The sequence below is a fragment of the Diceros bicornis genome, chromosome 10, assembly GCF_020826845.1.
Source record: "Diceros bicornis minor isolate mBicDic1 chromosome 10, mDicBic1.mat.cur, whole genome shotgun sequence".
NCBI classification, from domain to species: domain Eukaryota; kingdom Metazoa; phylum Chordata; class Mammalia; order Perissodactyla; family Rhinocerotidae; genus Diceros; species Diceros bicornis.
The window spans coordinates 32,750,211-32,775,733 of NC_080749.1; the positions used below are offsets into that span (position 1 = coordinate 32,750,211).

The 25,523-nt window shown below is 36.0% G+C and overlaps 1 protein-coding gene across 8 annotated transcripts in view; it reads left to right on the forward strand.

Annotated features, from left to right (window-relative positions):
• Positions 1-25,523, forward strand: part of MBD5 (methyl-CpG binding domain protein 5) — a 402,321-nt gene that overhangs the window by 359,421 nt on the left and 17,377 nt on the right. For 7 of the 8 annotated variants that reach the window (XM_058548920.1, XM_058548922.1, XM_058548919.1 and 4 more), the window contains 3 exons: positions 12,624-13,643; positions 15,217-15,425; positions 18,906-20,114. In XM_058548920.1, the coding sequence (XP_058404903.1) occupies positions 12,624-13,643; positions 15,217-15,425; positions 18,906-20,114 (2,438 nt within the window). Of the gene's footprint in view, positions 1-12,623; positions 13,644-15,216; positions 15,426-18,905; positions 20,115-20,215; positions 20,309-25,523 lie in introns of all 8 variants that reach the window. The other variant, XR_009221398.1, reaches the window with a different exon arrangement.

Genomic DNA, 25,523 nt, shown 5'->3' on the forward strand with positions numbered 1-25,523 from the left:
CTTTAGTATTTATAATTTTATTTACAGAATGCTAGGGATTTGTCTATTAGAAAAAAATAACAGCCAAGGGGCTTCCATGTTTCCGTTATTTGTTGTCAATCTGTGTCATTTTGAATATCGTTCGACTTTCGGTTGGTTATATAACCATTGGACTCTAAACTACAAAAGAAGCCATAGAAGGCAGGGTTTCCTGGTTCATGAGACATGTACTTGGTTTATGCCAATATAAAAGCCGTTTCCCCAAGCTTTTGTTTGTATTCAGGTAAATGAAGCTCATCTTGGAAAACCCAAAAAGGCAAAAATAAATGGATTTTTTTGTTCTTGCTGCTGACCAGAAATAGGTGAATGGATAGGAAAAGGTAACTAGAAGTTGTATGAAGTAGAAAGCTGTCTTCTAATGTGTTTTCTTATTCTAGTTTGCTATCCTTTATTATTGTTTGAGAAAATTCAAAAATGGATATTGGCTCCTCCCTTTTAAAAAAGGTAATAATTTAAGTTTTCTAATAAAAAAAAGGCTTGAAAACCTGATTTCCAGAATTTTTGATCTTGAAATTGTTCTACAATTTTCTTATAGAACTAAACCTTTATTTTTACCATTGACATTAAGGTTTTGAATCCAAATTTATTATATCTCTTCATCCACTATTAATGAAGGAGACAAATTTATTTAAAAGTAGACACATTAGAAAGAACTGTGTTTTGTGCAATAGAGTCCTCAGAAGTTGTTATAAAAAACTGTAAAGAAGCACTAAAGAGATAAATTCATTGGACTATCAGAAAATTTGACCATGAAAACATTAGAAAGAATACCCAAACCCAACACTAATGATTTAAAAGATTTGTGGGAAATGACAGAGAGGAAATAAAAGATGATTGTAGAAAAAATATTATTCAGATATGAAAACAGTGGGCTTTAAAAACCAAATTGCTACTGGAAATTAGAAAACTGCTAAGGCGTTTAAAAATAAGCTATTGTGTAGATATGTATAGACTGCATTATACCACCATGCTGGAAAAGCATCATAACCTACATGTCTTCGTTGCTGATAGTAAAATCAAGTGTTTTGCCTCCTGGTGTCACTACTTACACCTGCCATCCTCTGCAATTTGTGTTATGTGTTATGTTTTGATGTCAGTATTTAATGAAGAACTGTTCATTGGCCTCTTGTGTTAAAAAGAATATAAGGTGGAGAAGATAATTGAAATGATTAGTGCCTTCTTGATATTCTTAGTCTAAGGAATCTCATGAAACTATTTTTTATGTGTTTAACAGGATACTTATTCCAAAGGGGCTTCCAACTTTTCAATGACTCATAATCCTTTTTAGATAATTCAACACAAATGAAAATTTAATCTTAACTCGTTTAGCAGATTAAAGTTGCTTAAAATCAGTCACTATTTAAAAATATACCATATTTATTAAGCATACCTTCAATCATTTAGATGAGACATTTTTAGTCTCATTGTGTTATATCTTTAAGTTTTGATACCCCTTACCTCAACTTACTTTGTTTCAGGTCTAAGTTCATATTGCAAAGTGTATGTATTTTATTAATGATGTATTTCAATACTTCTATAATGGAAAAGACCAACATTTATTTATATTCTTATTTCTTCTGGTTGTTAAGTTTAGACTTATTTTATACAGTCTTGGACATGTATTTTCTTGTTCCATGCATCTCTGTAAAACATCAGATCTGGATTGCCAGTGCTGGGATTGTCACAGGTTGAATATTTATTAATATAAGAAAAGTGTTAGCATATAAATAGCTAAAAGGGACAAGAATAAATATCTGGTAATGATATGGATGTGACCAGTGATGTGTAAGCTAACAGAAAGCATATGCTTGATAAAAACCTAGGTCAGTAAGAATTTTTAAAATATTGAACCCAATAAAATTAAATACTAATTAAAGTACATAGATCTGCTGTGCAGCTGGTTATGAAAATGGGTAGATTTACTAATTAATGTAACACTTGATGAGCTGAATGTTGAAGAGGTCTCTAATGCTGTGTTTCTTTTTGATACGTAGTGAACTGTGTCAACTGAACGTACTGTCACTGTTAATTGCTTAGCCTAGATATTTATTTACACTGACATTTATCCATCCATCAAATAAATGCCAAGTCTGGGCATTCAGAGTCAGACAGCAGATGACAGTCACAGCTATCCCTGTAGGTTTTACTGGCTATTCCTAGCATACCAGTAAAAAATGAGGAGAAAAACACATTTTATTCTTAACATGTTGCTTGTAGCTATCGTTGAGTACCTAATATGTGCTAGGTGATTTATCTATAGTATTTCTAATTTGTGTAGTTTTCCACAGTAGAAGATATTATTGTCCCCATTATACAGATGAGTAAACTGAGCCTCAGAGAAATTAAATAACTATCCAAGATCAAATATAACTGAATTAGGATTCAAACTCAGGTTCATCTGATTCTAAAATCCATTTTCTTCCCAGCTGGTCTTCTTCTGAGTTCTTCATCTGAAACATTTAGTGGTCCAAAATACTGGTTTCACTTTCAAAATCTTTAAAAATACCCAACACATGATGAATTAAAGAACATTGATGTTGTTAGAAGCCACCTTTGTAAATTTTTGATGCACTTTTAGACAACAGTCAGTTATTTTTGTCTTCTTTCTTTGGACTCTGATATCATAGTATACCATGATTAGAATGTTTGTATCAATACAGATGAAATGGCCAAAATATCAAGAGAACTGCCCCCTCTTTGTGAATCACATTTGGTGACCTTTATTTTAATGAATTGGTATCATCTCACTTACTCAGATAAGAGTGGGTTTCCTAGTGGGTGACATGTCAATAAACCTTTGAAGGAGGGGACTATGCAGATGCTAGTCTTGCCATTCCAAGCATGATAGCACAGTAGGGTGAAAGAGACCCACGGGTACCATGGTCCGATTCTATTCTGCAGTAACGGAGCCTAGACAAAACGCAAGTGACCTGCTCAATCCAGTGCCTTTTTTCCACTCTCCTAAGCAGCAGCTCAAAAATGTTACATTAAGAAATCAATTAAGACAAGAAATCACTTGCTCTGAAAATGCTTAATTTGATTGGTAATTTATTTTCAAAAACTTCTTTTAAAGAGAATTTTTGTCATAAGTAACCCAAATATTGATTTTTTAAACCTATATGTGAATTCTATGGGATGCATTTAAAATGTATAACTCAGGTATGGGAATTGGAGGCAAAGATAATAAAAGATTTGAATAAAGGATAGGATATATGGATAAAAGATATGAAATACTTAGAAAACGTTTCTAAAACTTACTATACAAGGCTCTAGTTGGTGTTTTGAAATTGCGTTTCCACTAAAGCTCTCTAAACACTTTGCATTGGAAAATTTACAATTCTGTTAGCTTTTTGGATATCAAATTACAGGTAAAGTTTAATATTTTCATGTAACAGATTTAGAACTGACCAGTAAGATACTTGGTGACATTCTTCAGGTTGCAAAGCAAAGCTCTGGTGGATCTGGCAACCAAACCCCAAAGTTCCTGATTCTCAGTCCAAACACTCAAACTGCTGAATGCAGGTTTGTTCTGAAATCCATCAGTAGTGGACATTTAAAGCAACTTTTCAGTTTATGAAGAGAGACAAGTTTCAGCATTTAAGTGGTTCCAGGACGTGTCCTCTGGTGTTTTGGTTTAGGGAGGAATCCAAAATCAGGTGCCCTTGACTGGCAAATTTCATCGGGCCCATGCCTCCTGCTGCCCACCTGCTGACTATATATGTGCTGACACACATGTCACAAGCCTCTGCAGAGGACCCAGCACTGTTAGTGTCCAAATGACAATCCATCCCTTCCATGGCCCTCTGGTTTTTCACAGTTTTCAAAAAAGCAAAAAGATTTAGACTACTCTGCTAACCAACTTAATAACTGAACCTTTTCTTCCTCCAGTGTGATAAAGTCACTAAATACAAGTTTTTCACTTTAAAATACTTTTTATATTCTCTTATTTTTTCCCTAATAAAAAACATTTAATCAGCTTTTCTATAAACACATGAAAATATGATGTTCTCATGGGGCAGAGTATGAGTTTGTACCAGAAGAGAAAATAATTCAAACATTTATTTGCCTTAACTCTAAAAGATATACATTGACTAACAAGAATATAAATAAACCTATGAATAAATATATGTTCATGGATATTTATATATATTTTTTAAAGCTCTGGAAAAGAAGGTGTTTTTCTTTCAGCACAAAATACATTTGATTGAAATTCAGTACAGCCACTGATATGGTAGGTATAAGAAAATGAAATAGAAACCACAAAAGAACACTTTGGGTAAAAGACTGTAAAGTAATCAGCTTGGTTTTTTGTTCTACATATTTATTTATTCTCAGAACATGCCAGTAAAGAAAATAAAGGGAAATTGTCATTTCCTACATTTGAGGTTACAGGTGCAAAAAGATTATGGGATAATAATGCTCAAGGGTGGATTGTGCTATATAAGCTAGCCCTCCCAGGATATGGGAAGTGTGTGTAGAAATAATATTCTAGTCTTATATAGACTAACCTAGAGTGAAGAAAGGCAGAGGCTCCTTTAAGTTTGTGACAGAATTAATAATAGTTGCTGTTGAAAGTATTTCCACCCAAATTTTTAAATGCCTAGATTTTATCCTTCATCTGATGCACAAGGCTTCTAGGTTAAAAGTTGCCCTCTGCTCTTGTTTTTTAACCAAATACCAAAACTATATTAAATTCTTTATTGTGTGTTAAAAATCTATGTCTATTCTTTTGGTTAAATTTTTGCAAAATGAGCCGTTTCTTCTTTGCTGTAAGATAGTTTTACAACAGACAATGTCTTGCTGTTTAAGAAGGCTTCCTAATATCAGGGTTACACCACTTGTTTTGTTTACATATTCCAGGTTTAATATTTCCTTGTGTACAAAAGGAGGAGTTAAAATATGTTTGACTTTAGATGTTGAGTCTGTGTAATCAAAGGTGATAACAGAACTCAGAGTGGTGTGGTATGTTTGCTGATTCAATGATCTATTTTGTACCTTTCAAGAAATAAATTGTCCCAGCTTGCAAATTGGGAGAATTTTATTCCACTGCAGTACACTAAGCTCACTTATAAAGCCACTAGGAATCCTTCAGTTCTCTAGTAGATGCCTAAACTATTATTTACTAAAACAAGTGGTCTGAAAACATTGAAGCAGCTTCTAAAAGTACCCAAATTCTAGGCAATTGTGTTAACTCTATAAAAATTTAACTCATCAAAAATAATGCTTAAAAATATTCCTATGATGTCATCAAAATAGATTTCATTTCCACATGCAGGTAGTACTAAATAAATCAAATCATAATGTTCTTACCTTCTAGGAACTTGTATCAAACATTAAAGCCAACCAAATAAAGAGTAAACTAAAAATTATTTTCTAAGAATTATACTTCTTGCAAATTCAAAGTAACAACTCACCTTTTTGCAGGTTAAAAATGGAACTAGATAACAGAAGTCTGAAGGAGTTGCTGAGATACTCCTAGGGTAGGAGCTAGTCCGGGCATGTTTGGAATATCTATCCAAGACCCATGGGAACAGGTATAAGAGAGAGTATTTATCACAAATACCCTAGAGCAGGGCTCCTGTGCTGCACGTCTTCATAGAGACACCTCTCGCACTATAGTCTGATAAATAGGCTTCCTGAAGCACAACTCCATAGACCATCCCCCACAGAGTTGAGCAACTCAGAGGCCTGATTGTAAAAGCAGTGTTCTTCAAACTTTTTTTTACTTCTTCCCACAGTAAGAAACTAACTTGCATTACAATCCACTAGAGATATGTTTTTAATGTATAACAAATAAAAGTTTTCTGAAAAAACACATTACATGTGATGTACTCTGATATTTTTGATCCCATTCTATCTGATTCTATCTTATTCTAATTTTTTTGTGTGTATGACAGTCATGACCCACTGAAAAGATTTTATCACCCACTAACAGACATGACCCAGCACTCATATGTATATAAGTTAACAGAAAGTTTCCACAAAATAATACCCTAGCTACTCAGTGTGCTCTTTTTTCTATTTCATTTATCAAAATATACTGGTTGGGGCATACTAAAGTGATTTTGCAGCCCCAAATAAATTTAAATGCTGTCTTAGAATATTGATGAGGCAAGTAACTCAGCAGATATTTATTGAGCACCGAATATGGGCTAAGCACTGTTTTAGCTGCAGATAAAATAGTATAGAATGGAAGGATACAAAGTTAACTGTATTAATAATCTAGAAACTCTGCTTGCTCTGCTCATTAAACAAAATAAGGAGATAAAACTTACAGTTGGAATATTGATGAAGCATTTTAACTTTTACTCTAGCATATTTCAAGAACAGAAATCCTACCAAGCAAAAGACTTAACTCTTTTCTCAACATTTGTTTCCTTACAATAAATATTAAGAGAAATGAGATATAAAGCATTTGTGAAAAAAAACTTTTGGGGCCAGCCCCATGGCGTAGCGGGTAAGTGCGCACGCTCAGCTGCTGGTGGCCTGGGTTTGGATCCCCGGCGCGCACCGATGCACCACTTGTCAAGCCATACTGTGGCGGCATCCCCTATAAAGTAGAGGAAGTCTTCCTCAGCCAAAAGAGGAGGATTGGCGTGGATGTTTTCTTAGGGCTGATCTTCCTCACCAAAAAAAAAAAAAAAACTTTTGTTACTTGAGTAAAGAAAAATCTCAGGCATTTTTCATTTATTCCAAATTTTCAGAGTAATTCTGTGTGTTAAGAAAGGAAATAGAAATGATCAGTAGCAAAAAAAAATCACATCTCTTTTTCTTGTCTGACTCCATTACCACCACAAGACTGACCTCCTTGATACAATCATAACTACTCAGACAACATATGCCAAGATTCAAGCTGCATCTGTATTCTTTCCTCCTCCCCAGCAGGTTGGCTCTGTTGAGGGTGGAGAGCATTTCCTCAGACAATGCCATTGATCCCTTCCCCCTCTTCTCCTAAGTGGTTTGGTTTTGGCTCCCTCCCTCCCTTGATTGTGGAGAAGGAATAGCCACTAGTCACTAGGGCTTCCTGCCTATTTCTGGTAAAGGAATGCTAGGAATTTACATCAGGATCCAAAGCACAAAGATAGAGATTGGTATATACAATCAATATATAAATACATATTACCACGCCTTTACTAAGGCTTGGGAAAATAATGTCTTGTTGGAAGATCTAGAGTTCTCACAAAAGTTATCTTTCTACTTTTTCTAAAATCAGTCCTGTAAATATGGAGCAGAAAATTTTACGATTTCTCTGGGGGTGAAAAGTGAATCATTTATTAGACTCACTAGGGCATGATATTTTCTCTTGTCTCTAGAAGCATTCATTTTTATTAAGGATTACGATTGACCCAGTTTACAGTTAAAGTACACTTGCCAAAGCAAATGATAAAGGTCAAATGGTGAAGGAGTACCTTCTATATGACTCATTTCTTAGGTTCTTGAATTTTATGGATAAAAATCAGTATTTGGGTGTATCAATTTAGAAAAAGTTTTCTAGCATAAAGTAGTATTTATTCAAAATTGGAGATACAGATCAAACTGTGGTATAATTACATTCTTAAACACCTTATTGGTCCATTTGATATGAGCTTTATGCTCTCTCTTGCATACATACAAAGACATGTACAACAATATTGTTAATACTTCCGTGCCAGCCATAGAAGAGTGTAATATAATATTAACAACGACTTTTCTCAAAGAATATTGGTAATGAAGAATAGAAATAAATCTAAAGAGGTAGACATTACTTTTGTTTTGAAAAGCATTTTTTAAATAATAAGGCAGATAAAACATCTCAAGAATGAAATTAGTAGGAAAATACCCTTTAAAAAAATTTTCTGATGCTATTTCTGTATGTACACACATATACACTCACATCATAAATTATATGTCTGTGCAAAGAGTACCGTTGGTATCTGGAAATCTACTGCACTGGACAAGTTCCCACCATCATTTCCTTGTCTACTAGACTATCTCAATCTCTGACTGGGTGTCCAGGCACGTGATATCGCAACAGGAAAGTTTATTGGGTGGCTGTCCAATCTTCTCTCCTACTTCTTTAAAAGCAACGGAGACAATGAGAAAAAGAAATTGTGCCAGTTCACGATGCTGCTGGCTGGCATGAAATAATAATTTTTTCCAATTAAAGGACTTCTCCAACTTACTAATTTGTTCCAGGCAACCAGCTGCCTTTTTTTTTTTTTTCTTTTTTTGTGCAGATCAGCCCTGAGCTAACATCTGCCAATCTTCCTCTTTTTTTTTGCTGAGGAAGACTGGCTCTGGGCTAACATCCATGCCCATCTTCCTCTACTTTATATGGGACGCCGCCACAGCATGGCTTGACAAGTGGTGCGTTGGTGTGCGCCCAGGATCCGAACCGGCGGACCCCAGGCCGCTGCGCAGTGGAGCGTGCTCACTCAACCACTTGCGCCACCGGGCCGGCCCCCCAGCTGCCTTGTGGTTAGTTAACTGCTAAATGTTTAGTGAATAATTTGCTTCTTAAAAAACTTTTAGCAACTGTCCGTTTCATTAGATTAAGCACAAAACATCTTGGCTGCACAAAAAAAAAAAAAAAAATCAACTGTAAGAAAGCATTTTTCCCCACATGCTTCAACAGATCATAAGGTTTTTATGCAGAACTGTGAAGTAGGTTCACCAGAGAGTGCCTATTCAAGATTAAGTGGTTCAGAAATAAGCAATCTCCAATTTCCCTCCAGCTATAAAAATTCAGAGTCCTCTTTGAATGACCCAAGCATTAAGGAGTGACTTTAAGAACTCAGAGTACTTTGGGATGGACCTCTTCCTCTATAAGGTGATTTTAACTCCCTGGAACACCTGGGAGTCTTCTAAAGTAACTCATCATCTTCCAGCCGTCTCCTTTCCAGCAATCCCTTATCTCCTGACATTGGGCCAATACACTGGAGACTCAGTTTTCACTTTCTGTGCAAGTGGGTGGTATTCTCTCCCTTTCTCCACATACACACATGCCACACACACAGCATCAAATGATTTGAGTTCTAGAAGTTGAGTGTAAGTTTTTTGATTTTCTTAATAGATTCATTCAACCAACAAACATTTGTTGAATGCCAACCATGTGTAAATACAGAGGAAAATAAGTGGTCCTTGCTTTTAATAGTTTAGATAGATGATTTCAAATTTCATCCCTGCTTGTCTAAGGCAGCAGGTTTAACCATGAGTAGGAGGGCTGGAGTGTGTGGGAAAGCAGTGTACAATATTTTCAGTACTATTTCTTTGTGTTGAGGATGCATAGGACTCTATTACCCTCCATGCACTTTATTATCTCCTTGTCTTTTTTTTACATTACTTTGCTTCTACTTAGAAGCCCTTTCTATCTCCTTTTCCACTCTCAAATCCCAGATCAAATGTTACCATTTGCTTAGTTTTCCCTAACACCTTCAGTTTTACAATTGTTCCCATGTTATATACCTGTTAGAGCTCTTAGCATATTGCATTATAGTTGCACTAGCTATATGAAAAGAGCTTTAAAATTTCCTTCTTCATAATAAGCTTCAATAAATGTATATTTGAGGGAGGAAAAAGAGAGACAGGGAGATCCGTGTGTTTATCACTTTGCCTAAAGTCTGAGTTCCTGCAGGAAAAGGCAGGGTGTTGTGGTTTGGTTTGGTTTGGTTTGGTTTGGTTTTGTATCACCGTTTCTGTCCTTTTGTTCAGCAGAGTACGCCTGTTTGTTGAATTGATCTATTGAAAATTAGAGAAAATAAAAAATAGTCCTTGATCCACATATTACCCTTAAGAAGCTTGTGATATTCATCACCTGCTTGTTTGTAACGCAAAAATACACCCAGAGTAACTATATTTTCTTTATTGTCTTTCCTCAGGAATATTTAGATGGAGAATTTTTAGAATAATGTCCCCAAATGGCTACTTTCTTGAATCCTAAGTATGGATGCTTCTCTCTTACAAATAAAGATAAAAAAATAATAACCTCTAAGGAAATCCTTCATCTACAAAGCCTTACTATATATACGCTAGAGTATTTTGAAAATGTGCTCTGACTGTGGTTAGAGATATGGTGATCTGGACATTTAAATATGTCATTATTATTTAGCTGATAGGAATAAAGGCCAGAGATAGTGATTACTAGCAAATAAGAGTTTTTATTAGTTTGTTTAAAAAGATGGTTTTCAAATGCAAATAAAGCACAGTTCCTATTTATGGAAATATCACCAAGATTTAAGAAGCAATGAAATGTTTAAGGTGTTGATTGTTTTATTACAAATCTGAGTTAATATTTTAAAAATTGTATACCGTATGCCTACTTCAGCATTCGAGATGTTCCTACCCTACTCTGTGAACATAGTCATTATTTCTTGACAATATTTTATAAATATTTATGTATTTTCAGAGGGTTTTTTTAATCTCATTCTTGAAATGAAACACTGAGAGCTTTAAAAAAAAAGCATACGTGACAGCTGGGAAAAATTGCAAAGTCGTGCTATAGGGTTATTCTATAAAGTGCGTTGGATATGCTGATTTATACTTACTACTTTACCACATCTAACTAACTAACTAACTACAACTACTTATGTCAATAATAATGATGACAATGATTACTCCTTTTATTTGTATAGACTTTTACACATTACAAGCCTTTACTTATTTTTGATTCTCATAACAATCATGCCAATGATGTTATGAGATCCTAAGGATTTTTCCTTAGGAAAAATTCAAAGGTAGGAAAGTATCATAGGCAGGAAGATGTTCATCCCTGTGTTATATAAAAAGATAAAAAAATCAAAATATAAATGCCAAACTTTATCAGAAGTTTTCATTAAATATGGTCAATCCATATACTATGTGGTTTAAAATATTAATACAAAGTACATATCAAAAAGGAAAAATTCTTATGTTACTCCATTAGGAGAAAATAAGAATAAAAAATTACATTTGTACTATTACAACTTTGGAAACATTTGTTTGTGTTTAGACAAGACCTCAATGGTAACATAGTCAAATATAAAGTTTCTTGTTATGGCATAGCACAGCAGTAAAGTGTTTGAATTATTTTAGATTTTCAGTAACACTGGTATTGTTCATTATTCCATGTACATGTTTAATATAAAATTAAATACATATGCTTGTAATAATAAATATTTGCCAAATACATGTATTACATAAAACAGTGCACCTCTTTAGGGAAGACCTTTTATGAAAAGATGATTATAGGTTCCTTTCTAACAGAATGTGATTCTCACTCTCCCCACCCCACCTCTAGTGCATCTGGATCACCAGGGGTGATTTCAAAGAATGCTACTGTCCAGGCGGACCCCAAGAGATGAGTTTTCAACTGGTCTGGGATAGGGCCCAGGCGTTGTTTTGTTTTATTTTTTTGAAGTACTCCAGGGAATTCTATTGTCAGCTTGAATTGAGAACAACCAAAACAACTATAATAAGCGACTGAAATGTTATATTTTTAAATACTAAATTCCCTGAATTTTCATCTCTAGTGTAAGACTTTCAAGATTAAGAATGGTATTTGGGTGAAGACTGGTCTGATTTAAGGAATCATGAGTACAAAGTATCTTTATGCTATCTTGGTGACAAAGATGAAAACATAATGATGAAACACAGTGTTGGTGAGAAATGAGCATTGCCATACACTGTTTATAGAAATGTAAATTGCATGTATATTGATCAACTTTGCTGGAGGGCAGTTTGACAATATGTATCCAAAACCTTAAAAATATATAACCCTTTTGTCCCTGAAATTCCACTTTTAGGCATTTATCCTTAGAAAATAATTGGGCATGTTGGCAAAGATGAGTTAATAAGAATGTTTATCATAGTGTTGCTTAGTAAAATAGTAAAAAATACTAAAAGATTGTAAACAATCAAAATATCTGTGACTGTAGGTTGATTAAATTATGGTATATCCATACATGATGTTAGTAAAATGGTTCTATAGTTAACATGGGAAGATACAATATATTGATAAATGAAGAAAAGTTACAAAATAGCATGATTCCATTTCTGTTAAAATATGTCATATGTATATATACATCTGCATATACATACAAGTGGGAAAAGCCCAGAAAACTATGCACTAAAATATTAATAGTTATTTTTATAGGTACTTTTTATTTTCTGTTTTATACTCTCATGTATATTCTAGTTGTTGTTTTTTTCACTAAAAGCAAGTACTATAATTACAAATGCAGACCAATGCCTTTTTTAAAAAAGTAAAAACATATTTTGAAAAATGAAGCCTTGTTACTTTTATCTACCCAATTGAATGAACTACAACACAGATTCCCCCATCTTCACCTTGTCCAGCTTTGAAAAACAAGCTGTTTGAATAGAAACAGCTATTTCTTAATATGCTAAATTTCTTCAATAAATGTATTTTCAAAGTAGGTTAGGAAGTGTAAAGTTAAACTTAAGTTTCATTAACAGATGTCAAATTATCTCTGATTACAATTAATGTGATTAAAGTGGGCAGAGGTGACATGTAACAAATTAACTGAAATGTATCTCAATGTATCTTTATGAGGTCATCTTCCTTAACATCCATAATTAATAAACGGGTTGTGTTTTTTTCATTTTAGGTATTTCAGGACCATCATCCTCCATAGCCATAGCTGGCACCAACCATCCTGCCATCACAAAGACAACATCTGTTCTTCAAGATGGCGTCATAGTCACCACCGCAGCTGGAAATCCACTGCAGAGTCAGCTGCCCATTGGGAGTGATTTTCCTTTTGTTGGCCAGGAGCACGCACTTCATTTTCCATCCAACAGCACTTCAAACAACCATCTTCCACACCCCTTGAATCCCAGCCTCCTCAGTTCTCTACCTATCTCTTTGCCAGTGAATCAACAGCATCTCCTAAACCAGAATCTATTAAATATCCTCCAGCCTTCAGCAGGAGAAGGCAAGTCTGAGATCAACCTCCACCCTTTAGGTTTTCTCAACCCGAATGTAAACGCTGCTTTAGCTTTTCTCTCCGGTGACATGGATGGGCAGGTATTGCAGCCTGTTCACTTTCAGCTCTTAGCAGCCCTGCTTCAGAACCAAGCAGCTGCCATGCTTCCCCTGCCATCTTTCAATCTGACCATCTCAGATCTTTTGCAACAGCAAAATACCCCTTTACCCTCATTAACACAGATGACAGCCCCACCAGACCATTTGCCAAGCAATCAGTCAGAGAACAGCCGAGCTGAGACCCTTTTAACCAGCCCCCTGGGGAACCCTTTACCAAGCTTTGCAGGCAGTGACACAACTTTTAACCCCCTGTTCCTCCCCGCTGTCACTGGGGCCTCAGGATTAATGGCCTTGAATCCCCAGCTGTTGGGAGGTGTCCTGAACTCGGCATCCGCCAACACCGCTAATCATCCAGAGGTTTCCATAGCAACTTCCTCCCAGGCAACCACTACCACAACCACTACATCATCAGCAGTGGCAGCACTGACTGTCTCAACACTTGGTGGGACAGCAGTGGTGTCAATGGCAGAAACATTGCTGAATATATCTAATAATGCTGGGAATACACCTGGTCCAGCTAAACTCAACAGTAACTCTGTGGTGCCACAGCTACTTAACCCTCTACTGGGGACAGGTCTGCTTGGTAAGTTAAATGTTTTCACAAATTTTTACAAAAGAAACGTCTTTCTGATTCTATTTTCTCCTTTTTAAAAACTCCATTTTGTCACGCTATTTTTAAAAATGTTTTTGTTATGTCACAGCTTGCTTAAGGAACTAAATATAATAACACCCGCACACAACCGTAGTTATACAAACATGAAAATGACTTTTTCCTTTTCCCCTATTCTAGCAATACTAAATATCATTTTAATCTGCTTTCTGTTCTAATTCTGATGCCACCTAAACCTAACCTACCCATCATTCTCTTAAGCCAAATGAAGTCTTATTTTTCAAATAATGAAGCACAGGTACATCTTAAAAATAACTTTTATTTGAATTTTAGTTGGTGTGGCATCACAGGGTTAGTATGAGCAGCTGCACCCTGGATGGAAACAGTTTGAGGAATTGTTTTTCCAGGTGATCCCTAAATAAACAAAACTAAATGCTTATCCAGCAAAATAAGAAACAAGGCATAAAAACATTCAAAGTTTGCCCAAGTTCAAAGAAACAGACAGCCCCAATAGCTGCTGCTAGATTTCCTTAGACAGTATTATTCTTTAGAACTTTGAGGCTTAAAAACAAAATCCTTCATGTAGATTATCCTATCACAAAAAGGTTAAAAATAATGTCAAGTGTATTCCACTGAGTGATGCAGGTAACTATATCATGAAGTACAGAGATGGTGTCCATAACGTCTGGAAACATAGGCAAATATACATGATGTTATCAAAGGCACCTTCACTATATAAAAAAAAAATACGTTTCCAGATTTTATGGACCTCTTTATAATATAGTTTAATTAGTTCTCTTTAGTGTTGAAATATGTAGTTAAATAATCTAAAAAGCATTACAGATTTATATATTTCAAGTTATAGGACAATTTCTATTGTCCTCAAGATAATTTCAAAACAAGTTAATTTTAAATTTTGAATATAAATTTAGTTATTAACTAATCCTATCTAATTATATAATATTTATTTTGAATTATTATGACAACGAAATCTTTTGTATTATTAGCTTTCTTTACAGTTTTAATTTTAGGTGACCAAGCTTTTATTTAAAAATAAAATACATATTTCTAAACCAAATCTGATTTTATTTGGTGGTGTTTATTGATGATTGTGGCTTGAGAACTAAATTTTGTCAACAAAGCCCAATCAAACTCACTTGTTTTAATCATCTTGTCAAATACTTATGATTGCTAAAACACTTTAGGACTAATTTCAACCTTTAATTGTTGGTGCTATAAAAAAATAGTTTCAAGAAATTATATAACACTGACGCTCGATATATAAAAATTGGCTAATGGATAGGGCAAAGACTAAGTAGTTTCTCCATGATATAAAATTTAAAAACTAACTATGAAAGATAAAATTAAATAATAAAACTATTCTTTCCTTACCACTTAGTAAGACTTTGAGGAGAAAAAGAGAAAGGAATTACCATACATACAGTCTAGTTTTTAGACTTTGTTTCAGAAATCCTCAGGTGCAAAGATAGGCATAGGATCTCCAAAGAATCACGTTGACTTACATTTTATGTTTTTCAAACTATAGGTGACATGTCCTCAATAAACAATACTTTGAATAACCATCAACTGACTCATCTACAGTCGCTGTTAAACAACAATCAGATGTTTCCTCCAAATCAGCAACAGCAGCAGCTTCTGCAGGGGTACCAGCATCTCCAGGCATTTCAAGGACAGTCCACAATTCCTTGCCCAGCTAACAATAACCCCATGGCTTGTCTGTTTCAGAACTTTCAGGTACTCTTCTTCCCTGGGTTACTTAAGTAGAAAACAATGTCTAGGTTTGTTTAAACACTTAATTTGGGGGAAAAGACGAAAAAAAGAAGTACGTGCCCTTTCACCTCTACTTACTGTTATTTCTCGATAATGAATATTGTTAAACATTCCAGTCTTTTGTGTGAAGATTATTTTATTTTGCCTGAAGCATCTCAGTGCCTTTGGAACTGAGAGTAAAAACTGATCATGTTACTCTCCTAAACCCTTTTGTGATTTACTCTCACGATTAAAATCTTCATCCTTAACATGCCTGTTTGGCCTCGATATCCAGCCCCAGCTCTCACCACTATCTCCCTGGCTTCAACCACGTGGTCTTCCTTTAGTTCTACAAGCTGAATATATTCGTGATAGATTAAGGAGCTAGATGGAAAAGAGTAACACTTAATAAATATAAGAAGAAAATATAGAAGTTTTTTTTATAATCTTGGGGTAGAGAAGGCTCTTTCAGTAAGATGCCAAACCAAGAAGTCAAAAAGAAAAGAAATAACAGAGTTGAACCCATAAAACTTTAAAATTTCTGTATGATCAAGGGAATTCTAAACAAAGTTAAAGGCAAGTGGCAACCTGGGGGAAGACACTTGTATAATAATAGCAAATAATTGACATCATTAATATAAAAAGAGCTCTTACAAGTCAGGAAGAAAAAAAGATAATTGATTAGAAAAATGAGCAATAGATATGAACAGACAATTCACAGAATATGAAAGATAAATTATTAATAAACATATGAAAAGAATAATCAGAGTTATACAAATTACAGCTCTATTATGTCCATCACATTGATGATTTCCTTGCTGACAGTGGTGTGGGGAAATGGATTCTTTTAGATGTATTGGTGGTCTGATTGTATGCTGATACATTCCTTTTGGAAGGTAATTTGATAGTTTATCAGGTTTTTAAATATACATGTCCTTTGACTCAGAAGTTCAACTTCCATGTATTTATTTTAAAGAAATCTTCAAATGTGAACAAAAGGGCACATACCAGAATGTTTATTACAACATGATATGTGGTAGAAAAAATTAGAAACCACTTAATCATCTATCAGTAGGGGAATAGTTAAATGTGTTATGCTATATCCATCTATCTAGTAGTTTAAATGATTAGGTAGACTTGTATAATCTGACAGAAAGATCCACAAGATTGCAAGACTTCAATACTGTAGTATTGGAAAACAATATTAAAATACTCACCATTTATGTGAAAGAAAGAAGGAAGGAAGGGAGAAAGGAAAGAATGAAGAATGGAAACTAGATATACACCTACACACTTTAATGTATTAAAAGTGAGTGTCTGCAAGGATGCACTCCAGCACTGATTGCTTCTGAGAAGGGAAAGGGGATTGGAGTGGGATGGGAAAGTACAGGTTTGGTGGGGAGCAGTGATGAGGAAAATTTTTATATTTTTTGACAATGAGAAAATATTCGTATATGTCTTATGTAATAAAATAATTTAGAAGGAAAGAGGAAGTGTTCAACCATATCACTGAGAATCAAGTAGATAAAGCCTGAAGAGAATCCATTAGATGTAGCAGTTAGGACATCACCAGTGACTTGGTAGAATGCAGTTTTGGTGGAGTGGTGGGAGCAAGAGCCAGATTGCAATAATGGAGGAATGAAAAAGATTAGGAATTAAAGAGTGTGGATTATTCCTTCAAAAACTTAACTATGAAGAACATAAGAGAAATAGAGTGGTGCCCCTAGGCAGGCGTAGGTTGAATGCAAACTTTTAAAATATGGAAGCTATGCACATAGTTGTATGCTAAAGGAAGGAGCTCAAAAAAGTGGAAGATATTGAACATAAGAGAAGGGATAACAGATGAGGCAAGATCCTTGAGGAGTGGCTTGGCATCCAGAGCATAAATGGAGAACTTACCCTCAGAGAGCAGAAGGGCCCCCTGTTACACTGGGAAGCAGGACAGGATTTGGGACACATGCAGTTGCAGGGAACTGTGTGCTGCTGGGGGCAGGGAATAGCAGAGTATAAGAATTACAAGAATTCTTGACCTATGAACTCCATTTTCTCTATTAAGTAAGGTTATCCACTAAAAATAGTGCCAGAGATGGTATAGCAGCCAGCTTTAAGAAGTGGATGAGGGCCGGCCCCGTGGCTTAGCGGTTAAGTGCGCACGCTCCGCTGCTGGCGGCCCGGGTTCGGATCCCGGGCGCGCACCGACGCACCGCTTCTCCGGCCATGCTGAGGCGGCATCCCACATACAGCAACTAGAAGGATGTGCAGCTATGACATACAACTATCTACTGGGGCTTTGGGGGAAAAAATAAATAGATAAATAAATAAAAGTTTAAAAAAAAAAAGAAGTGGATGAAGATTTGAATAGTTGTGGAGGAGAGTGGTGCCTAACTAGAGGATCATAGGATTGATGGGAACAATAAGCCCCAGTTGGAAGCCATAGTTCCTGTAAACAGATACTCAGCATCCTCACTGTAGATACAGATAAGGCAGGCAGTTAAATTGATCCAAGATTGGGATTTTATCTGGTAGGTGTAGACAAGGGGAGAATGACAAGAGAGTGGTTGATGTGCTAATGGATCCCAGGCTCTGGTTTAGTAGGGAAGGATGTGAAGACTGGGAGGGAGTGATTGTTGTGGGGAAAATCTGAAGTATCAAGGATCTGGAACAGCAATTCTTAGACGGGGTTGGTGAAATTAGAACAACCTCAGGACTTTTTCAAACTGCACTCATCCTTCCTGTCCTGAGCATTGATATTCTTCCCTGGTGGGTATTTCCTTTCTTGACCTTTTCTCTATTGAGAACCACTTCTTAGAGAGCCATTGTCACTGTTGATAGCATGGGAGTGTCCCTCACCCGGTAGCCTGGTAAGGTTGAAGAGTAGGTGTTACTACCCTATCTGAAGACTTCAAAAATATAGTGTCATATCAGAAATATTTTATTGTTAATAAAGGAGTGTGTGTATTTTGTTTTGTCTTATCTTATATTGTATTTCACTTAGTTCAGTAGAAATATCAGTGAGTTAGAAATCATTTTCAAAATCTGGTTCCCTTTGTATTTTGAGCAGTGCTGGTCACTGACTTGTTTCTCTCTTTGAATCCCAAATTGCAAAACTACTCCATGTAGTTAGAGTCATTACTGGGAATGTAATGTAGTGTAGTTAGTGTCATCACCTGAAAACATTTTGTGTCCAACCACCTCAACTTCAGTTTTTCTAGAGAATGTGTAGTAATGATGATTAAAGAAAAAAAAAAAGGTTGAATAATGTCAACCAAAGAAACAGTACCCAAATATAATCAAAATATGTTTTTCTATACACAGTGACTTTTTATTTCATTTTTGAGCTTTATTCTTTCTTTATATTTCCTTCCCTGTTACATTTGTTTGTCTTTTGGTAAATATTAAAGTTATGGTCTTTGAGATCTTTAAATTTTTTTCTCTCTTTCACTGCTTCCTGTCTATTTCTTTAAGGTGAGGATGCAGGAAGATGCAGCTCTCCTAAACAAAAGAATAAGCTCTCAGCCGGGGCTCACAGCACTTCCTGAGAATCTGAACACTACACTTCCGCCTTTCCAAGATACATCTTGTGAGTTGCAACCGAGGATTGACCCATCTCTTGGTCAGCAGGTGAAGGATGGCCTTGTTGTGGGTGGCCAAGGTGATGCTTCTGTAGATGCCATTTACAAGGCAGTTGTTGATGCAGCCAGCAAAGGAATGCAGGTTGTCATCACCACTGCGGTCAACAGTACAACTCAGATCAGCCCCATTCCAGCTCTGAGTGCCATGAGTGCCTTCACTGCTTCAATTGGTGACCCATTAAGTCTCCCCAGTGCTGTCAGTGCGGTCATTCATGGACGAAATATGGGCAGTGTCGATCACGATGGTAGGCTGAGGAGTGCAAGAGGGGCTCGGCTGCCCAGGAATCTGGACCATGGGAAAAACTTAAACGAAGGAGATGGGTTTGAATATTTCAAGTCAGCAAGTTGCCACACATCCAAAAAACAGTGGGATGGGGAGCAAAGCCCTGGAGGGGAGCGAAACAGGTGGAAGTGCGAGGAATTTTTAGATCATCCAGGCCATATCCACAGTAGTCCTTGTCACGAAAGGTCCAATAATGTCTCTACACTGCCATTTCTGCCTGGGGAACAGCACCCAATACTGTTACCACCAAGAAACTGTCAAGGGGATAAAATTCTGGAAGAAAATTTCAGGTATAATAACTACAAAAGAACTATGATGACTTTTAAGGAGAGACTAGAGAACACTGTGGAAAGATGTGCACACATTAATGGGAACAGACCTCGACAGAGTCGGGGCTTTGGAGAGCTGCTGAGCACCACAAGACAAGACCTAGTCCTAGAAGAGCAGTCTCCGAGCTCCTCAAATAGTTTGGAGAGTTCTCTGGTCAAAGACTACATCCATTACAATGGAGACTTTAATGCCAAAAGCATTAATGGGTGTGTGCCTAGCCCTTCAGACGCTAAAAGCATTAGTAGTGAAGATGACCTAAGAAATCCAGACTCCCCTTCTTCAAATGAGTTGATACATTATAGGCCAAGGACGTTCAACGTTGGCGACTTGGTCTGGGGCCAAATCAAAGGACTTACTTCTTGGCCTGGAAAATTAGTAAGAGAAGACGACGTTCACAATTCATGTCAACAAAGCCCCGAGGAAGGGAAGGTATACCAATCTTTATCCATTGTCAAATAACTAACCTTTGTTCAGATATCAATTATTATTTTTTGTTATCATCACTTTGGATTCTTTGGATTTGAAATTAGGATTCTTCATGACTCATTGAGGTCTCACAAGCTTCTGGAGCGTATAATGAAGAGGGGATGGTTATAGTCACCAAAATGTCATATCATCAAGTGGTGAGTCGTAAAGCATTTGTAGATCCCACTAGGGCTGAGGGTGGCTCTAACCCAGGAACCAGATTTCCAGAATGTTGTTAACTCTGCCTTCCTTCCCTGCATTTATCTAATTCTTCATTTCATACACAGAGGATGAAGGCAAGTGGCAATGACTGGGAAAAAATTTGGAGTCCAGGAGTGTGGCAGAGGTAGGGGCCCTCCTAGGCAACAGGAAGTGCCAGGGGACTGCGTCTCCTCCATGTGCTTACATGTGACATTTAGAGCTGCGGAGAGGGTAAAATCGGGGTGGAGTTGCAGCCATTTCTGGAAGCAGCAGGTAATGTCTGAGTTCAGAATGGTGTCTCCTTTCAGGAAAAGTTCTGGGCCTTTATAACATATGGAAATGTTTAACCCCATGGTCTGGTTCTACTTACCACAATCTGATCATATAAATTAAATGAAAACTTCTCCATGAAACTACCATTCAATTTAGAAGAAATTAGTAGGGGTCTTCTGGGCTTTTTTCTCCCTCACAATGAGTAGAATTGGCTCACTAAGCAAGCAATATGCAGAATGTTTAAAGTAGGTAGAAAAATTTATATTTGACCAGGAAGAGATAATTATGCACATTCCCCACATATGACGAAGAAACATATAACTTTTAATCTCCTTAGGAAATAAAAATTACTCTTACAGGTATATATTATTCTCTTAAAGAGTATATTGTATAAAGCTATTTCAACTCTGCTCAAACCTCCACTGGCACTTAGGTTTAATGGCAGGAAACCAAAAGCATTTATGTCAGCACAATAAAAAGATTGTCTTTCTCCAAATGACTGGGAGGTCCTTAAACTCATTGCTTATAATGCCTAATACATACTTGTCAGGATACACTCTGGGCGTAATGTTTCTACGTTTGATAAGAAAATGAATTCCATACTCCTATTCACAAAACATTTTATTCTCTAATCTTTCTGAGACCAGACAAAACATTCTTTAGGTTGATAAACCTAAATATTTTTGACATTTTATTAAAAAAAATAATTAGAAACAGCAGAATAGGGCTTTTATGATATAAAGGGAACTGCTACAAATACAAGATGTAGACATTGAACTGTTTTACAACCTGTGTGCAGATGAAACTGTCTTTTTTATGTGGCATTTTACAAAAAACTTAACTAAAGAAAAGATTATGGCCTCCCTTTCCTGGAAACATTCTTCCTGTCCTAAATGCCTTGTCTAAATATCTTTTTATGGTCTCAGGAGAATAAAGGCATGTACTTTTAACACATTTCACATTAAACAATGGTCCTAATCTTCTGATTAGTCTGTGTTCACAAACTCCTGAGATTGAGTTACCCGCTAGTATTTGGGGAGATGCACTTAAAAAAAAAATCATTATCTAAGAGTCCAAGAAACATTTATTTTGCTTCTTTTAAGTAAACAACTGGTGTTCATCCACTATAAAAAATAATATGTGTTTCAAAAATCCAGATTCTTCTTCATTATTGTAGGCAATAGATGAATTCCTAATAGGGAGCATAAAATTGTTTCTGTAAATTCAAATATTCCCCCTACCAGTGACATTGTAATTTTGCATTCTCAAAACCTTGATATCAAAACTTGATATCAAGATACACTAAAAACATTTTTAGTAATTCAGAAAAAATAATTTAAAGCACACATTCAGAGGTGCAAAATTGAAAACATACAATAAAATATTAATAACAACACATGAAATATTTATCATTAAAAAGCAAGGTATAACAGCCTTAAAAGCTGCAGGGCACTTAACATTTTTAAAAACTTCTGGTCTTTTTAGAACCTACCTCACTTTTGCACATAAGAAAAACAAAGTACTACTTCACAAGCGCTGTTTTTTCTTCTATAGCTCACAAAACAAAGGAAAGGCTTCCTCATATCTTATTTAATGATGTCCAGCAAGCCAAACAGTGTTCTTAGTTTGTAACACCAGAAAAGGCAAAATTTCGAACACAGGTCTGTCTGACTTCAAGCCAAATAGCCTTTGCCTGATGTCATGGCAATCCTGGTTCGTCAAGAAAAAAATTAAACTATGTTCAATATCTGTGTAAGACTAAGTGTGCTCTATTTGAAAAGATTTCCAGTAAAACTTTTTTTAAATTTGTACTCTTAGTCAAGTGAACCAATGATGATGTAATTTTTATTTACGTAGAACCCGTGAGTCCTCAGCAATGTTGGAGAAATAAAATCTTGTGCGTTAATAATCAGACTTCAGCTTTTAAAAAGGTAAACAGTGCATTAGGTTCCCTTCTATACACTGTGGCAATGCCTGACATTTTAGTAAAGTGAAGAGAGAGACTGACTCCATAAACAATTTGTTTATTATAGTAAAATCTTATTAAATCCTTCTTACTAATGTGGACTGTGGGACCATTTCCCCTAGTGTTTATCTTTGTGGTATCTCAGAAGAAAAGGTTTCCTAAAGAATTTTCTTACACATTACCATTTTAAACCTTCTTAGCCTCTCAGTTTTTCATACTATTTCAATGTCCACCAAAGTAAATTAATCCAAGATCCTGTCAGATCTCTCCAGACAAAATCTGTGTTAACTCCAGTGTAGAACAGATTTATTATACACCCCCCACATCCCACAAACCTGTCATTTATTTTCTGTTACAGTCTTTGTTCTCAGCAAGCCACTTCAAATTCTTTTCAGAAGAAGCAAGCAAAGTAGAAAAAATAAGTAATTAATTAACGGTATTACAGGTTACTAATTCAAAACAAGCCAGGCACCTCTCGTGTTTTCAGTGTTCTCCAGACTGCGAAGTCCATGCTGTGATTGGAGCACTGATATCTGAGGGGCTGAGATCACCATGTTGTCCATAAGTTGCTACTTTATAGCAGACTGTTTGTCATGAGAGTGTAAATGACTTAGTCAGTTTATGATTTTAGAAAGGCATTTTTTTTTTTTTGTGAGGAAGATCAGCCCTGAGCTAACATCCATGCTAATCCTCCTCTTTTTGCTGAGGAAGACTGGCTCTGAGCTAACATATATTGCCAATCCTCCTCCGTTTTTTTTTCCCCCAAAGCCCCAGTAGATAGTTGTATGTCATAGTTGCACATCCTTCTAGTTGCTGCATATGGGACGCGGCCTCAGCATGGCAGGAGAAGCGGTGCGTCGGTGCACGCCCGGGATCCGAACCCGGGCCGCCAGTAGCAGAGCGCGCGCACTTAACCGCTAAGCCAGGGGCCGGCCGTGGAAAGGCATTTTTAGTCCGTGGTGGAGTGTTAAATGTAACAGAATTACTAATAATGTATTAGAAATGTTCTGCAGTTTCTGATATTACTTCTTAAGAGGTTTGATTTCTAAACATCAAATATTGTATGAACACAGTCTACAGAGAACTAGAGAGAAACGCAGGATGTGGCAGAAAGAGGCATGGGCTTTGAGCCTTCTGACATGAGCTTAATCCCAGCTCTGTCAGTCACCTAGATGGTCCTGGGTAGGTATTTAATCTCCCAGAGCTGTATTCTCCTCATCTCTTAAGTGGGAATATTAATTCCTACTCAGAATGATGTTTTCAGAATTAAATGAGATACCATCAATAGGTTATCCAGCACATGAAGGAGGCTCAGTAAAAATTAACCTCCTCATCCCTGTTCTCTATGTTTGACAGCCTTATTAATTTGGATTCCACCATTATGAAACTGTGGTAATTAGACTTTAGTTATTGTTTACCTATGCATTATCCTTGAGTAAAGGATTTACTAACCAGGTTGAGAATGAAAGGATTATAAGGACTGCATGTAATGAATGAAATAGTTTATAACTTTTTTTATGAAGTTCAGCACATGGCATACAAATTGGCATATCTGGTTATAAGTTAATATTAGCCGTTCATTTCAAGCAGAAGTTCTACTTGGAAACGTTTTAAAGCACTTTGTCGAGTGAACTTGAAAGTCCCCCTTCTCACAATGCTTCTAAAATATATGTAAAGTCAGACTTTCTTCCTCTACCTTCCTACTCCAACCCCCCTGCCCCACGCAACAATATTAATTAGTAGACATTTTTAACAGTCTGTGAAAAGGTGGGCTGAATCACCCCTATATAATACTGTCCCAATATTGAGGCTATGTGACAGCACTGAAGGATATTATATGCCTTGTATTATACCATTCAGGAAGTGGTATCTCCTTACTAATACATTTTTTTCCTTTGGTTATCAGTTTGTAATCAAGTATGTTCTGGAAGATAGCTATACTTTTTCTAAGTAAATGGTACAAATTTCTCTCTGAACCATGAACCCTGTATAGTTTGAGGTTCCATGGCCAAGAATAAGACCTCAGTGCTATGCTCCACTACATCGTTATGGTCAGAAAGATGCACTGCCAGATCTTGGCACAGTATTAGGGAATTCTTGAAAAGGAAAATGGCTTCTGTTGGCATTACACTTATACCCTATAATGTGTAAATATTTTAAGCCTATACAACTCTAGGGGAAAATGCTTATCTTTATGTACTTGTTTCAATAATTATTTAAAAATAGGAAAAACGCTCTTGTTTTCTAAAATATATTTTGTAATTATCATCTGCCATCTTTGATCTTACATTAATTAACCTAAAAGGGTTGACTCTCAAGTAATAATCAAAAAATAGAATTCTGATTTTTTTCTGAGTAGATGATTTTTACTCTTGGCATTGTCCCATTAGTCTTCATATTTCATTTCTCTTACATTCAATGTGTATTCTGACTCCAGCCAAATTTAGGAAAGAATTTATTTCTAGATTAGCACCAAAATGTTTCTTTGCAATGAAACATTTGTTGTTATTGGATAGGTAGAGACATCTCCTGATTATCCAGAAAAGTTCTACATTTCAGTGCAACACCACCTGATTAAATGAAGACATGTTTTTACAAGCAGTGGGTAGAGTGTCTCTTCTCTAGATTCACACTTTTACTTTTTTCCACATGGTTATATTTGGCAGTTGGGATAAAAATAGTTCTCTGAATAGTTGTTCAAAACAGACAAAACTCCTCGTTACTAAAACTCATAACCAAATTTATTTGGGTACAATATGCTTTCTATATGTCAGTTTAGCATCACAAGCACATACGTTTTCACAGTGTGCAGCAAAACCAGAGAGAGCTTACCGTCATATTCTGGGGATGTGTAACTTAAGAAATTGACCCTGGAGACTAAATTTGGGAGGTGTGTCCTGCTGTGATGTTTAGACATTTTACTTTGAAGAACA